Genomic DNA, 17,359 nt, shown 5'->3' with positions numbered 1-17,359 from the left:
ACACACTTCAACACACGTGCACAAAGTGGTTTAGGCTACGGCCAGACTCCTCTCCCTCAACACTCTCCCTCGGGTGGCATGTCGGCATATTCTCAATAAAACACCTTCTTAGCAGTAATAGGCCACTGTTCTCATTTCAACACTCCCAAAGGCCTCATGATAAATTTAGCAGACACACAGTTTAAGCTTCTCCTCTCAGTGCTTTTCTAATCCATTGGCTTTGTGCCTGTAACACTGAAAATAATTACACATGTGTCAATGGGATAAAAACCACATACAGCATTTTTTTTTAAAGAAGAAAATAGAGAAACATTAATATTCCTGCGTCTAATATTGGTCTTCCTCTAGGTCGTTTACAGACAGAACTCAGTGATTGTATTTGTGACTGAGTGGATGGCGGTAAAAATACTCGCGTTTTCTGCCTCAGTTAAAGTGTAAGTATGAGTTAATGTCTAGTCTGGCCCGGGCTGCACTCCTACGGCGCAGCTTCAGTAACAGAGCGTACCACCAAATGTTACCGCTACCACAACAAAAAGAGACGACTGATCCACACTCAGTCGTCTCTGGAAAGAGGGGAGTAATCAAAAGCAACACTCACCCTGCTAGTGTGTTGGTGCAGTAAATGATTGTCTACGAGCAGATGGACTCAGCGGGTCAGGTGTGAACACCGCACAAAAGAACGTTTGCTTTTACAAGAGCAAACCTTGCCATGTTTAGTTTGGGTAAGCAATGAATATGCATTCATAAATATTCCCTACTTCTTAAATAAGAAAAAAAACAACAACTGAAGTTGTAGTCAAATCACAAAAGAATTTCAAAGACCTTCCTATTGCTGGGCTATTTTCTACATTAAAAAACCAAAAAAACACAAAGCCAAAGGTCTGTTTGTTTAGAAGAAAATTGGAAAATTCTGCTAATGTCTTTGGAATTTAATTCATTGCACACTGATAGGAACTGCTTAGATGAAAGCACATTTTCAACATCTGCAAACAACCAGTCCTTCCGCCGACATTTGACTCACACTGAATTTATTAATATCATATCATATTATCATTGTGAAGTTCCAGTAAGCCACACCCCTCAACAAGTTTGATTATTTACTTTAGATTTCTGCGTTGGGAAACAGATTGTTTAGTCAGCACATAAGAAATCCGTATTTGCAAAATATTTCCTGGCGTACTAAGTCAGCTATAATGTTACAGCACTTGTGTTTTCAGTGTGGTCTGCACTTAGTCAAAACAGGAGGCTTTTTGGCTTTGAGAAATGTCAATTTACGGAGGTGGGGGAATTTCTCTCTCATCTTGTTTGGCATCTGATTCAGCACTGGTTTTAACCAAAAATGATATTTACTCAAAGAAAGTAGGTGCTGATGAACTGTTTAGCATTTATGAACATAACAAAATCCAATCCGAAGCTCATAAATACAATATCACCTGCAAACATGCAATGATTTTTAATCAAAACATATTGCTAACAATCCCTACACAGACTCCCACACACATTTACATTCTGAGGAATCCTTTTTTCAATTTGTTCAAAAGCAAGTAACTATGATGAAAACCTTTCAGTTGGCTAATCCTAAACCTGGTGTAATGTATTAAAATAAATAATAAATACCTCTTAAATTTAGCCCAACTATTGTTTGACCAGTGTCAGAGATAGATTTATTAGATTATTTTATAGGGGGGCAGAAGACTTTAGAAGGTTGGCAAATGAGAGCAGATTTGACAGCCAGTACAAATTAAAGGATCCAAAATTTGACTTTTTATTATTGTTATTAGTATTAAAATGGCAGTCGTTTAAGCTGAGGTGCTGTTACTAATGTAAAGCGGGTGCAAAACAAAAAGTGAATAAATTCTTAAACAATATGCATTATTGATATGAAATTCAAGCACAAAAGATCAAATATATTCTCATACTAAGGCTTCACAACAGCAGGAACAGATTATTTTGAAATGTCCAAATATTCTCTAAACAGTTTTTTATATACAAACCTTAGTTTTCATTTCCCATGTGGAGTTCAAGAACAAGTTTTAATTTTTTATTTTTGTATGTTTATTTTGTGCTTGTCTTGTAACTAAAAAGGACATTACAGTAGATTAGGGTTGGTATTTTTGTCAACAAGAAAAGCACAAAATAGACATAAACAAACAAACGAAGAAAAAAATGTCACCCTTCTAATTCATTTAGGCCTATAAATTAACAATCAATTTATTAGACATCAACAATAAAATATATAAGTTTATTTGTCTCATTATTAGCACACACTGAGTAAACTACAATCAACCCACTTTAGGATTAGGCAATCTGCTGTGAGGCTGCGCCGGCCGCTGCATCGCCTTCCATTCTGCGGTGTAATTGAACAGGAAATACACAAATATAGAGATTTTGATGATAGATATGATTCAAATGGTTACAATCATACATATACATTGTATTTAAAGCAAAGATTAGAAGACACATTTATTTTCTCATTAGTTACTCATGATGGCGAGGACGTGGAGGTGCGACACTGCCTCACCTGCCTCCCCTGACCGCACATTAAGGGTTGAAGCGTTTTTTACAAAGAAACCAAAAGCTGCCAAACCGACCCCAGAGCCGCCCAGATGGTGTCCCCCACCCAAAGCTATGTTTGAACTCAAATTCAATGGAATTTATTATCTGACGATCTGAAGAATGCAAACTCCATATATCAGCTTAAGAAAATGTATAAATTTAAAATATATCAAAAATACCTTCTGGACTGAGAGACTCTTGTGGTTGTGAGGTAATTTTGAGAAGTGTTTTTGTTTGTTTTTTCCTCTCCTGTTTTTTTCTTTTTTAAGGTTCCTTCAATTTGTAGATTGATGTGATGTTTGTAATCAGGGTGGGGGAAATAAGCCTTGGCTTCACCCGACACCTTTTTCGGTTAATTCTGTTCATTGTTTATGTTGACATAGTTCAGTGTCAATGCTTATGTTGATGTTTTAAGTTTGTGTGTTTAGCATAACCGGAATAAATGTCTATTCTGATTCACCTGATTTGGGGGAACTGCCCAATCTGGCAACACTGGAAACGTACATTTGACAGCAAGAAAAAGCACAAAATAAACATAACATACAAAAAATTAAACACATCTAAATCATTTACAAATCATTAACAAATCTTTCATTAAACAACAACAAAAGAGACTTGGGGCAGACACAAAGTTAACACGTTTCACAGCAGTTTAACGATCTGATTCTCCTCACTGCTAAACTCCTTTCTGTGGTGAGATCAGGGACAGTGGGACATAATTATACTGTGATTTACTAACTGTTTGCAATTGATTTATTTGACTTAAATAAAACAAAACAACGCACATGTCACCTAAACGCTACGCTGGTCCTCGCATGAATACGTCTTGTCTTTTGCTTCATTCAGCTCAAAGTGTTGCTGCAAACCGCAGAAATGAAACTTGGAATTCTTCAGGTCCAGTAAATAAGCAGCAATTATCATCCGTGGCGTTAAGTGAGATCTGTCCAGACTATTTTCTTAAGACAGGAGTTTTCCAGAAATAAGATTTTCCTATTGCCATTGGATGGAAACAACGCAGATTTTGGCTAAGGCCAGGACTCTGACGGCCCAGGTGGACCAGAATGCATAATATAGGGGTGTAGTAAATATTTTGAGGGGCTCAAGATTTCAATAAAAAAATTGCTTAAGTTTCTTTTTTTTTGCTTTAAGTTGCTTTTATGGAAGATTTCTTCATCTTTGTCAGTACTGATACAGATAGTGACTCAACAATTGGGGGGGGGGGGGGGGGGGGGCAAGGCTTTTTGCTGGGGGGCAGCTGCCTCCACTGTAGCCACGCCTCTGCTTTCAATGTAAACATCTTTTTTACTAAATAAAATCAGATAGCCAAAATGTGCAGAAACACAAGGGGAAACGTTGCACTGTGAGCTGATCCTGACTCATCTACACCCCAGTTCCACAGCTGACAGTGGAAAGATAGATGGGTTCACTCTTTTGAAAAGCCTGAGTCATTAACTTTAAGCGACAAAATCCTGACATCAAAAACTTTAATCTTAATTACCTAGTGGTCACCTGACACCAAAGAACTGAAAACCAGCACTTCACTGAGGCTAATTATCTAAATAAAGACAGCTGTGGATGAACAACCTGAACCTGGTAAGACTAACAGGGAAACGAAACATGATAAAAACCCAATCACAACTGCGTTTATGGGCTCATTTTATAATTGAAACACTTAAAATACCAAACTGGACCGGACTGGACTGCTCTGTGGAAACAAAGCACAAGATAACAAGTGTAACCATAATAAAACTGTGGTAACAAATCCCAGTGAAGTTTGGCTTAAGTACATGCTGTCAACGTGTAATGTGACGCCAAAATGACATCCCACTGGGGGTCACATTGGGGCTACTGTGACAATGGGGTCATTCCAGTGTGAAAAAGACAGATAAACATACAGAAGTAAATCTCTGTAAGAAGCTTAACAGCATAATAAATAACCAATTACAAAATTTCAGTTTTAATCAGAAAATAAGTATTACTTGAAAACTACTGAGACAGCAAGGACACCATGTTGACACAACATGTACTTCCCAGCTGAGTGCCTTATAATCCCCTGCAGGAGATGGAAACATACCTGGGATCCCTTGCCAGGAGGTGTAGTTAAACAGGCAGTCTCATGAGCAGTAATGTCCCCTCCCCCACCCTGGTGCTGGTGGACTATCACTGAGGGTCCGACAGTGTTGTTCCTAATTACCTATTTCTCCACTCCTGATCCTGCAGCTGGTATAATTAGTTACCTGGGGCTGCAATCCAATTTGAAGTGATGACAAGAAAGTGATCCATGAAAAAGTAATAAGTTAAATCCAATTTCAGCTGCCTCTAATTAAATGCACATGGAACTAATGAGTCAAACCCAACCATTTCACTGATAATGGTAATTAGCAGGGTGGGATTTGGTGGTTCTCATAGTTGTTCCACTGTAGGTGTGAAGTGCAATAGGTAAAATCGGCGTGGACTCTTTTAATTACACGTGTCACTCTGTCAATGTAATTTACTGGCTTCTTGACCAGTCAAGTATGTTTAGCTGCCTGCCGGCATTCACAGCAGATGTTTGTGTCTCTAGTATGATTAAAAGAGTTCCGAGCTGCACAGGCATCTTCACCCAGAGGCAGCAGTGGTGAGGGGGCCTGTGGGTTGGGGAGTACCCGTGCTGCAGATACAAAACCAAAGAGCCATTTAACACACATCAAGGACTCTGACTCTTGTTTGACTCACACTTTGCTCCTTTTAGTTGTTGATGCGGGGCATTTTTTTTTCTACATGTTTCATATGTACTGTGCTTCATTATTTTTGGACTGAATGAGCTGTAAAGTGAGTCATATACCTAAATGATTAAAAGTTTCACTACACACATCCTCACGTCTAACAAGAAGACTGTTGAGATGAATGAACTCCTGTCTGCAGATCAGGGGTTCTATTGAAGTGTCAGTTTACAACAGCTCATAATTACAGAATCTGACCTTTTGAGCCATTCTAGGTCAATAGGTAATCCCTATCCAGTTTGGGTATTCCCATAAATAACTAAATAACCAAAGAAACAAATGGGAGTGTTCAATAACAACAGACAAGTATACAACACTGAAGTATATGAACACTTGACTTCAGTGTACGTTCATCTGAAAACCAGCACACACATAGTTTCTATCCAGCAAAATGCAACCTAAATCACCACAGAGTGGGCAAATTACAGCTGGTTTGGTGCAACAGAAAGTCTGAGTTCTCCCCACAAGAGAGGGCTGGGGAGGGGAGGAGGAGGGGGCTATATTTTCAATAGCTGAGTGACAGCTTAGCCAAGCTATCTGTATACATTAATAAATTAGAATTTTAATTTTGTCTTTGTCTGCGGGAGACGGTCTAGTTCTTTACTAAGTACCAACAACTGGCCGAGCACTGGAATCTGGCATGATGGTCCCCTTTGTTGACCTCAGCTGCTTCATTCCCTGGCAGGCTAGTGGAAATGGTTTAGTTTGATCCTTTCATCTTATTTGAATCCTGACAAATATGCACACAACTCAAAGGTCATCATAGTCATATTTCATCCTCTGGAGCTATTCTGAAGACATACACACAACAAAGAGGCTTTTCCACAACCTGACATTAGACCTAGCTGCAACAATAGCTCATTAAAAAGAGCCCCCAATGGGAGACTAAGGGTATCAAATAGTACACGTGCACACACACAGACACACACACAGAGAAGGGCCTCTGTATTAATTAACAAATATGGCCTGAAGTCGTTTGCAATTTCACACAGACATAAACAACGGCTCCTTGTTTAAACAGCGGTTCTCATCTCAGAGGCAGCTGACACAAAAATTAAAAAAACATTTTACATCAGATATGCAGCCTTGATGAGTCTTTCCTGGTTAGATTACGGTTTTAATACTTCTTTAAATCACAGCCATTTCTGTTTGGCTTTAAGCTTTAAGCCCAACTTAGGATGTTTCACCTCAACAATTCACTGCTCTAGTCACTACTCGTCAGCTGCTGGTGGCATGTCTTTATTCTGGGTAAGTCTGTGGACACGTGGGAGAGCTATCTGTGTCTATGCAAGTGCATGCATGTGCCTGTGTGAGAGAAAAATACAGAAAACAAGCAAATAGGAATAAACTACTATTAAAGTGCAATACACAACTCCAACTTTTGCACAGCTAATTCTGATTTCCTGTTTATTAACTTAGCCTGGATCTTTTTTTTATTTATTCAGTTGCTAAAGCACAACAACTAATGTAAGAGAGTAACATTCACAACACCTGTTGGCTCTGCTGCTCATCGTTGGCTTTGGGGGATTTGCGGCCAGCATTTTGTTGAGGCTGCAGTTGCTGTGACTGGGGCTGATGCTGTTGCTGAAGAAGAATTAGGCGAGCCGCTTGAAGGACCTTACAGAGAAAAACAAAAATCAGTTTCTGGTGAGAATTGTTAAAGATAGGTGTGCCTAACGTCTATTGAGAAACTCGTAACCAACTTAAAATATTTTGCCAAAAGTATTGGTAATATGACATCAGGCCATCTAGAATTCCTTCCAAAAGCACATCCACGAGGTCAGCACTGATGTTGGACAAGAAGACCTGGCTCCAGTGCCGGCCCTGCCTAGCTCACAGTCTTTGCTCTAAATCCTCCAAAGGTTTTCTGCAGGGCTGAGGTCAGAACACTGTGAAGGCTAGTCAAATTCACCCAAACCAATTGTAGTCAAGGTTTGTGCCTTACACCGCTGCTTAATACGCTTTGGCTTGCACTGTCTGCTTGGATGAAGCTACTCAGTCATGAAAACCTATTTCATGAATTTCTCCTGACGCCAAATGAAGTTATGCAATGATCGACTCTAGAAAGTTGACATGGTAGGTTATGTGCAACATCATCCGAAAATCATCCCAGCCATATTAAAGGAAGATATTTCTGTTGCAAAAAACAAAAATTGTAAACAACGCTAATCCAAAAGAAAAAGAGAGCAGCTGTTTCAAATATCAGTTAAAAGACATGGCTTTCATTGCAGACATGTTCGATGCTCAAGGTATTCCCCTTTCCCTTAAAAAGGGAAAGATATTTCAGTCAGACAAAAACTCTTGCAGTAGAATACATTTATTTCACATACTTAATTTACATCTTAGTTGGCATTAACAAACAGAGTTTTTGGCTGCCTGAAAGGCGAACTCATTCGCTGTTTTAAACATGCCATCCATAGCATGCAAAGCTGAAGAGTGTTGAGGGGAAAAGCATAGTTGATACAAAAGTGGCCTGTGATCTGAAGAGGGGCGAGCACTCTTCCTGCAGTTAGCTGGCCGGCCTCACACCTTCACCAGTAAACCATCTGGCTGAATAACGGTCCTCATTCCTTCTTTGAAACTCAGACATTTGCTTCAACAATGAAACAGACTCTCACTGACACACAGCAGTCAGATGAAGCGTGATGCAATAATGTAAACACAATTGGGCATTATCACTCGAATGTCACCACACTAAACCTAAAAACAAAAACATGGAGTATTTCTGTTTGACTATCTCTGAACCCTAAAATGAAGATGAATTACAGCAAACTGTTGTAGTTCAATTATGAGGAATTTGTGACAAAACCTGTGCAGAGACTTCAGAGTCTACCTAATAGTGTAAAAATAGTTTGACATCAGCTTGATCATCTTCTATTTCCAAAATTAGAATTCAAAAACACCTGTCTGGGTTTTAAGGAAAATAATACTAAAAAATAAACTGTAGAAAAAGTTTGACAAAAGTCATTCTCACTAAATTTAAGCCCCTTAAATGACTAAATCTATAATTGTATACCTTATGTAGCAAAAAAGAAAACTTTGAATTTACTTTGAAACTTTTTTATGTTTGGCTAAAGTTTTACAGATCCCTAAAACCAAACATTACCTGTTGTTTGGGTTTAGGTAATATAAGCTATAATAACAGTAAATATAGCCGTCATTTAATATTACAGGACTACCAGAATATGTTTTGACTCAAAAACAATAGTCATTCATAAGGAAACTGAGCTAAAAAATATTGTATTAAATTTTTCACTAAACCCAGGGTGTGGTATTATAGCTCATCAAAGAGTAAACAAAGATCACTGCTTTCTTCTTCCTCTTAAATGATGACACGTCCAGTCAAATGTGCATGTATGTAAAATGTCTGTGCGTCTGGGTTTACAGCCGAGGGGGCTGGAACAAAGAAAGTTGAGTCAACAGGATATGGTATGAAGTTCAGACATTTCTGACCTTTCTTGAAAGTCTTTCCACACTGTTGTTGCCACAGTACATAAAACAAAGCAAACATCAAGTTTCTACAACACTACAAGAGGGGTGACACTAAAAATCTGAGTCAATAACACTTGCTTTAAAACTTCCACGTCCATGCTTTAATGACCCCACCTAATGCCATGCAGTTCTTCCATATACTGGATCTAACAGGACAGAGTGTGACACTAGTGTAAGACAGTTACACATCTACTCCAACAATTGCATCACTTTCTTTCATGGAAAATTGTCCCTAGACCCATCCAAACAGCCTGTTTGTTCCAATTTTACAACCCGTTTGGTCCACATTGTAGTTGTTTTTGTTTTTGTTTGCACAATAAAAAAGTAATATAAAACTCAATAAAAAACATTATAGACATGTCAATCTAAAACGTCAGATGAAAGGCTGAAAAACTAGAAAAAAGGACATTCAGGAGCTGCTGAACCTTTTATTACCAATCAGACTGCACAGGCAGCGAGAGATGACTTGCAACTAAAACTTTTAGCAAAACGCTACCAAGTAGTGGACACACCGGACACTGGGGAGTCCAGACCCAGATTCCCAAAAATAAACTCCACTCTGCAAAGATTATTATTACTGTTGTTGTTGCTATTATTATTACAGTATTCCCCCCGTATTTGCAGGGATTAGGGACCAGAGACACCTGCGAATGCACAGAATCTGCAAATACAGAAAACTATCCCCCCACCTTTCCCTCGTGGCTGAAGAATGTCCGTGACCGATCCTTCCTCATCAAAAACCCTTCTAAAACATTTCTGATGCTTTGTAAAACATTTATTAAAGACTGTTGGAATATTGCTCAACATAAAGAGTTTTTTTTTAATTCACAGCATTTGACTGTACCGTACTTTATTATGCACATTAGGAGTGTCTCTCTGTCACTAAGCACCTTAAAACCAAGAGCCCGTTTTTCCTCCTTCATCAGTTAAGTGCGAGAGGTCATCTTCTTCCAGAAGAGGCCGGTTTCATCCATCAGTCATTCTGGATGAGAATTATTCTCATCCGAATATTAAAAAACGAATAATTGGGGGAACACTACAATTATAGTAGGCAGGATGTAAAGTCCCTTGTCCATGTGGATATTGAAGTCCCCCAAGTGTATTATGTCTGAAGTAAACATGGAGAGTTGGGTCAGGAAAGCAAAGAAGTCTGAGATAAAAGTCCTTATTTGGTTTTGGTGGTCGATATATCGTGGCAACAATGGTTGGTGTAGATCTGAAAAACTGACTGACAGACAGATAATTCAAAGAAATGATAAGAAGGTACAGACACAAGCGCTTTCCCCCAGTTCTCATGGTTAATCTTCACGAAACCTTAAACACGGTTGGAACACAGGCTACGTCGATGTAAACAAACCCCGAAGGAGTAGCTTCATTTAGCGGAATAAAGTCTTGTGGTTGCTGCCACGTCAGACACATAAAATCCAACCTGCAATCAGTGAGGAGACCTTTGACAAGATGTTGCTTGATCAAAAGAGAGCAGATGTTTAGGAGTGCAGTTTACAGTTGTGGAGGAGAGTTTGGTAGTGGTGTTGTTAGCCGACCAAGTTAAGGCGGGCCAGGACGCATTGAGCTGCACGGCGGCGAGAGTGCCGCGATGGCAAGCGGCACTCTCGCACAAGAGGACCAGAAACACCTGATGGAGTTGGAGTTGTTGTAATGCAGTATCCAACAAGAGTCCCTGTGGATGCATCTCCAACTGGGCTCACTTAAAATGTCCAGGTGCTGGAGTAGAGGTGATGGGATGGTGGTAGAACATATGGTCAGCAGTGGAGCTTAGGGAGCACTGCAGCAGAATGTTGTAGAGATTTTGATAGATGCTGGACAGATGACAGGACAGTTCAGGTGAGTATAGACCAAACAGAAGTAATCCACATTGTGTGGAAGGTAGCAGCCGTGGAGGAGAGGCAGGCTAGCTCACACCAGCAGATCTTTGATTATAGTGGAGAGAACGTCATAAATAATCTACTCAGTGACTGCAAATGTAAAGTCAATATATGCCGAAAAATGACTTTGTAGAGTCCTGGGAGCAGCCAAGAAGCTCCAGCGTTTACAAAACCCGGCAGTGAGACCATCAGCACTAATGGTCTCCCTGCACAGTATACAGGGTTCAGAGGATGTTAAGAAAAATAGAGAATATGTACGACGTGTTTGCGTCTCGCCTACTTCACCTTTACTTACCCTTACGTGTCGTTTAAATGCTCACTACCTTCTGATGCCCGCAGCATGCCCGTAGTAGAAAATGTGAATTAACTTTTTCGCTTGACGGGCTAACAATACGGTCTATGACTTTGATATTTCTTCCAGACCAGCTCCATGTCCCATACAGATCTGACCATCAAGGCATTACCTGTGGTCAAAACCCTTGTGGTCAAACAACAGATGTTGAAGACATGCAGTGAAAAAATGGCTAATTCCACAAAGGCGTGCGTCAGCTTGTGTTTTCAATACAGATGTTCTTAAAATTTGAGAAGCGAGCAATGTTGTTTGGGCGTCTTTTCCACCAATAGGGTGATACTTTTCAGCTGCTACAAGCACTTGTCTGTCAGTTTTCTGCAGACGGAACTCCTTTTCTAATGGGAATAAAGGTGAGCCGAGAACAGCAAGGCTGGAAGGCAGGCAAAACTGAGACGTCACATGTGGATTATTTATTGATTTTGGGGTTTCTGGTTACTAAATCACCTATGGGTGTGTAATAAACTGCAGGTCAGAGCATCTTTATACACACTCCTTCACTTCACTATTCTAACCTAAACCAAACACTTCAGGTACATTTCTCTTTTCACCTCACTTCACAAAGCTGAAAGGGTTTTATAAAACAATTCACGTCTTTCAACCATTTACCTAACTTTAATTCATTATAAGTAAATGCCAAAACTATCTGCAATACTCACAAATAATCAAAAAAGAATAAAGGTGGTAGAGAAGTTTTAAAGGGCCTGTATCATGCTATTCTTAAGCCTTTTATAGTAAACTATATCCATTACCTTTGGCAGACTAAAGAACCATTTTTTAATGAAATATGAGCTATTTCTGCGGCTCTTTTTTCTACCCAGAAGTAAGACGACTCAATCTGTGAGGCTCCGCCTTTCACTCCATGTGGGTGCCCCCCGTTTCATGATGCCATCCTAGAGCCGGCCTCGGCAATGTGTCTATGTTTCGCCAACAGAAACAAACTACATCCAAACTTTTGCAAAAATGAATGGGCATATTGTGCATATTGTAGGAAAGCGTTTTGCTGATCACCGGTAGCTCCGCAGAGAAAGTGGGTGTGTGTGTTAGCATGGGGATGGTGCTGGCAGCGCAGACTATTCCTGGAAGGGGCTGTTCTGACTTGTCTATGTCAGCTTTTGAAAACGTTTTGTGGGTTAGGAGGGCTGGTGCTCAGAGCGCAGGTTTTTAGAGGAATCTTCCGAAATGAATGAATGGATTCAAAACACCGCTTTAGGGTTTCTTTTTGTGAGGAATGAACATTATAACACACTTAAAAGTTCAAAAAATTGATTTTGCATGATGTAGGCCCTTTAAAAATAAAGCGTACCAATCATCTTCAACACAGAAAACTAGTTTCGTCTGTTCAAGCACATCAGCTTAAAAGACTTGCATGAATGCATGCCGGGTTTTCTTGATCCATTGAAGGAAGTTCTTGAATATCTACGGGTATAAAGCAGATCACTTGTAATTGCTGTAAGATGTGCGAGCAGGTGTAACAGGATCCCTGCGGTCACTGACTGCAGAGAGGAGAAGGACCAAGACACACATCTGTTAGTGAGTTTCAACTCATCTGTGGAAATCCTTGACTTTACTCAGCAGCCATGATTAGGCTGACTTTATTAGTCAGGAGAGCCAGCCTGCAACAACTAGGCTGATAGGTTAGCTCTCCATGTGGTCCGACTCAGAAGACAGCCTCTGTGGAGCTTCAGTGCAAGCAGACTAAATGTCAAGGTTATCTGCTTGACTTTCTGACTGATCACACATCTCAACTCACATGACATTTGGAACTTTTTCCACAACTTACGAAAGACACATTCAACTTTTCTTCAGCATTTAAACAAAAGGCAGGTTCATTTTCCAAGTGGAAGCAGGATGAGGATAAGTTGCAAATAACAAAGTGATTGTATAAATAGAAGAGGTATGAATAAGGATGGAGCATTGACATTTCTTTGACAGATAATGACACTTGTTTGGGTATGAACATTTTTGGACAGATTTTGAAAGCAATGTTTCCACAACATACTTTACTCTTCCTCTAAAATATATCTAATAAACTAGATTGCTATTCTAAATATAATTTTATTATTTTCAATATTTTAACAACAGATAAATTAAAACAATCAATCAACACCCACAGGTGCTGGTGGTACAACCCATGTAGCTGTGAGTGCGCCCCTAGTTACCATAGTACCTGCGCAGAAAAATGGCCTACTGCTGTCGAACATTCAACAGGAATTTAGATTCATCCTCTTATATACCAGCTAGCCAGCGACAGATAATGAACTAAAGCTTGTTGTGTACCTCATGTTTATAAAAATAAAATAGCTGAGTGGAAATGCACTGGACTGAAATGCTGTCAAATGGAGTGCTTTGCATGATACATTTCTGCTGCAAACATGTTCATTTACTGAATATTGTGATCCATGTCTGACTGAAGAGAGCAGGGCGGGCAGACATTCCTCTGCTACTTGAACTGACATCATTAGCCTTGACTAATAACAGAAAGCTACAAGCACGTCATGTAAATGTGTTGTTGCAGCAACGTTTAACGTCTAAACAGGAACATTAAGCAGACCTGCTTCAGGATACACCGTATGAAGTGTGAAATGGTGTGAAAGGTGTGCTGTTGGTAAGCAACGAGTATAAAACTGCAAATGACTGAGTACTTGGCTGATATGTAAAGTACAATTGGTGAAGATGAAAATGAAGGCAACAAAAACTGCTGACTAAGTGAGCTCACATTAATGGAATGAACTGGAGTTTATGGAGAATATGATATATGATTCAGTATTAAAGGATTGGAGTTGGGGGGGGGGGGGGGGGGGATTGGACATATTAGATTATCATGTGTTCATCAAACTATGTGTTTTATTTGCATATCTCTCCTTTGCTGTTCTCAGTATTTATCTGCAATGCAAAGTGGGAAAAGTCGGATTTCCCACTAAGTATATAATTAAAGCCATTTCCAAAAAGCCACTCCACGAGAACTGGCCCCGACGTTCACACATTGCACATTATGGGGCTCTCGCAACAACACTCCAGTCCGTGTTTGGATTTTCAAACTCATTTGTGTAGAATACATAAATAAATCAGTGTTTTATACCCACTTCAAACCATTTGAATCCTTTCCTTAGCGGCACTTTTCAACTAAAACATTAATATTTATGACACCTCTAAACACTTAAAATATCCACGTTTAAACAATAAGGCTGAGGGTTTAGTTATATAAAGCAAAATCTGACCTCAACAGAAACCCCCAAACTGTCTGCTTATCCCACCCAGACAGGTAATGTGCTATCAGAGCAAATAAAAACTAGAAAAAAACAGACAAACGTGAAGTTGGAAATTGCAGAGCAGGGGCAGGGGTGAAGCCAAGCTGTGACCGAGCGTGGAAGAGAGAAACAGAAGACACGAAAAACGGATTGTTGCACCAAGGAGGGGTTGTTAGGAGAAGAGGCAGAGAAGAGCCTAAACACTGTCCAAACGTTGGGGTTCAGGTAAAGAAGGGATCACCAACACAACCCCCCCATTCCAAAGCTCAGAGAGGTCAGCTCAGCTATGCTCATGTCTGGATTCCACAGCTCTGCAATGGGGAGGAGCTGAACATGGCTGGCTAAAACCATAACATGAGAGAAGATCAGAAACTCCCACCAGACAAAACACACGGGGACAACACAAGCACACATGCAAACAGGTATTTCTTAGCCTCAAAATACAGGAAAAGAAGACACAATTAAAAAACATGTTGCCACGAGTGGAACACAAAGTGTTGGATTTCACCAAACACTTTCCAGGGCTGGTTTGATAACTAAGCAGAATGTGAGTAAAGCCTTTTTGTCCCTGGCCATTATGAAAAGAATACTGTGCACGTTACAGCTTTAGTGCGGTGTAAACTCATAAACACCCTCCCATACTACAAGAGGAACTGTCAACTAAATATTGTTTCTCTCAGGAGCCGCTCTTCCACCTCAATTACGCTTTTCAACTTCACAAGCTCAGCATGATGAAGTGGCAGTAAAAATCATTCACATTAATACACCATTGTGCATCTGCCGCTAAAGGTAATTAAAGAAGTAAATGACTCATAAGAATAGACATATTAGCCACAAAATGAAAAGCAACTGGGCTGCCTCATGAAAGTATGTACCATTAAGATACCGCAGTTTCATATTGCAGTAATCAGCTCCACCAGCCTGATGCTGATTTAGTCCACTCCAGTGGAAAGTCTATCAGCACTCAGCCGTGTGTCACTGCCTCTATGTGTCCTTACCAGGAATCAAGCCCTCAGTTTTTACTGACTTGCAATGGCTCTGCTAAAAGTGGGGTGTTCAAATGCTTTGGGTGTCGTTCGGGGGTAGATGAGCACAACTACGTGTCAGAAAACTCTTAAGTAAGATTTAGCAAGAAAGAATCTGAGAACAAAGGAGCAGCCAGGTCCCAGCAGCACCCCCCCCCCCCCCATCCCTCTGCTCTGAGTTTAGGATGACCACCACAAATGTGGCCATGAAACCTGCCAGCATGATCAAATAAGAGGAGAGGCTGGATCCTTAGATGAGCTGTTTTAAAAACAAAAGGTCCTCCTGATTGCATCTCTGTCGGAAGTGTTGCATCACTTTGTAAAGAGGCAGTGTTGTGCTTGGGAAAGTGTGGGCTTCCAAAGATCCAGCATAAGACCTGGAATAGTGTGAACACATTTTATCATGGGTGAATGGCATTGTTTAGAATGGGAAGATCTATCTTCCTTGGTCTCATGGACGGAGAACTCAACATTATTGATACGTTCAAGACTTCCGGGATATTACCGCTTAAACCCCTAAATCTTTCTATTTAGTTGTGTGGAATTTAGATGGTGATATTCTTCACTCAGCTTTAAGGACGTGTACGAAAGGGTAGCATTGATCAGAAAATTGTTAAATCCAGAGAGCATCACAGTGCTTAAGGGTTGGGGTGATGGCCTGTGTCATCAGCTCATCAACCTCTTACACTACAGGGCTTGGAGATGACGTCTGCAAAGATGCTGAATTAATCCACACAAGAGTCATGCTGCCCAAAGCAGATCTGGTTCATCCCTAGATGGATTGGAAATGACGTTCGCACAAAAACAAACTTTGCTTTTCTGATTAGGAAACGAATGGCTAAATTCCCACCTTTAGCCAGAAAAGAGTCTGCCATGGCTGTGAGTGTTAAAGTTTTCTCACACATTCTGTGGACAAACAGAATAAAGACACTCTGATGAAACAATAAATGAGCATGCATAAAAAGAAAACCAGCCTCTGTCCTGACTCAGAAAAGACAGATTAAAACAGGGAAAAAGACCTAACTAACAAAAATTACGTAAAACAGACTTAATCTAAAACAACAACAATGTTAGGAAAAGCATATGCTTTAAGTTGATACAAATGAGAAAAAAAATCTTTAAACAAAGAAAACATGTTGCCACGAGTGGAACAAACAGAAAATTTTATTACACCTACTTTTTATGTATTTATCATTTATTTTATGAAGTCATTCATTTATTATTTTTATATTTCCTTATTTTTTCCCCATAATTTCATTCATCCCATATAAAAGGCCCGATCCAGAGGCCTAACACACCATGAGCTGCTGAGCAAGAGTGTGTGGGTTCTGTGTCTGTGTGCTTTTGTTGAATGAGGGTTTCTCTGAAGCAGAAGCTTTTCTATAAATCACAGGCTAGTCCAATTGAGTATGGATTGAGTTGCAGAGAGCAGACAGCTCTCTGGGAATAGCAGTGTCTCTGCTGAAGTCATTCCAGAACAGGTAATATGATCATATGCTGCCAGAAGTGAAGGAAGTAAAGAAAAAAGCGGGAAGGGGAAAAATATGATTGTCCTGGTCATAAAGACAAGTTATTTCCAGCAGCGTCCAGACACATCACTTTTCACAGTAGGCTGTAATGCATTACAATGCCACAGTCGGTGATGTGACATATGGAGGCCTTCACTTCCTTATTGTTTCCTTTGTCTGTTTGTTCCACAACTTTTTCACACTCCATTATTATTGTTCAAAAGGAAAATGAGCAGAATGAATAAAAAACATTTCTGATGCCACAAAAGCTAAACATCTTACCGTGATGATAAATTTGGCTAGTGCAGACATTTACAGGCATTTATTGCACACACTCTGGAAAACACAATAGAAACAGGCTGGGAAACCAATATGTCAAAAACACTTAGTCATTTTATTTTTCTTAACAATAATCAACATTTTATTAAAAATCAACGATAACCAGTGATAAAGTAAACAGTATCTTTTATTAACCCCCTCATGCTGTATGTCACCAATTCACAACATAACATAATCCAGGACTCCACTTA

At 39.8% G+C, this 17,359-nt stretch overlaps 1 protein-coding gene across 36 annotated transcripts in view; it reads right to left on the bottom strand.

The window, feature by feature from the left end:
• The window catches only part of foxp1b (forkhead box P1b), a 206,541-nt gene that overhangs the window by 50,231 nt on the left and 138,951 nt on the right, over nucleotides 1–17,359 (bottom strand). For 28 of the 36 annotated variants that reach the window (XM_078946975.1, XM_078946970.1, XM_078946995.1 and 25 more), the window contains one exon: nucleotides 6,810–6,935. The exons of 4 other annotated variants lie outside the window; for them this stretch is intronic. In XM_078946975.1, coding sequence (XP_078803101.1) covers nucleotides 6,810–6,935 — 126 coding nt within the window. Of the gene's footprint in view, nucleotides 1–2,291; nucleotides 3,624–4,630; nucleotides 5,005–6,505; nucleotides 6,624–6,809; nucleotides 6,936–17,359 lie in introns of those variants that run through there. 4 more of the 36 variants (XM_078946999.1, XM_078947000.1, XM_078947006.1 and 1 more) reach the window with 4 other exon arrangements.

The sequence above is a fragment of the Oryzias latipes genome, chromosome 5 (genome assembly GCF_053564925.1).
Source record: "Oryzias latipes strain Hd-rR chromosome 5, Olatipes_Hd-rR_3.1".
Taxonomy (NCBI): Eukaryota; Metazoa; Chordata; class Actinopteri; order Beloniformes; family Adrianichthyidae; genus Oryzias; species Oryzias latipes.
The sequence above is the reverse complement of the archived record's forward strand: the minus strand, read 5'-3'. Positions and strand labels throughout refer to the sequence as shown.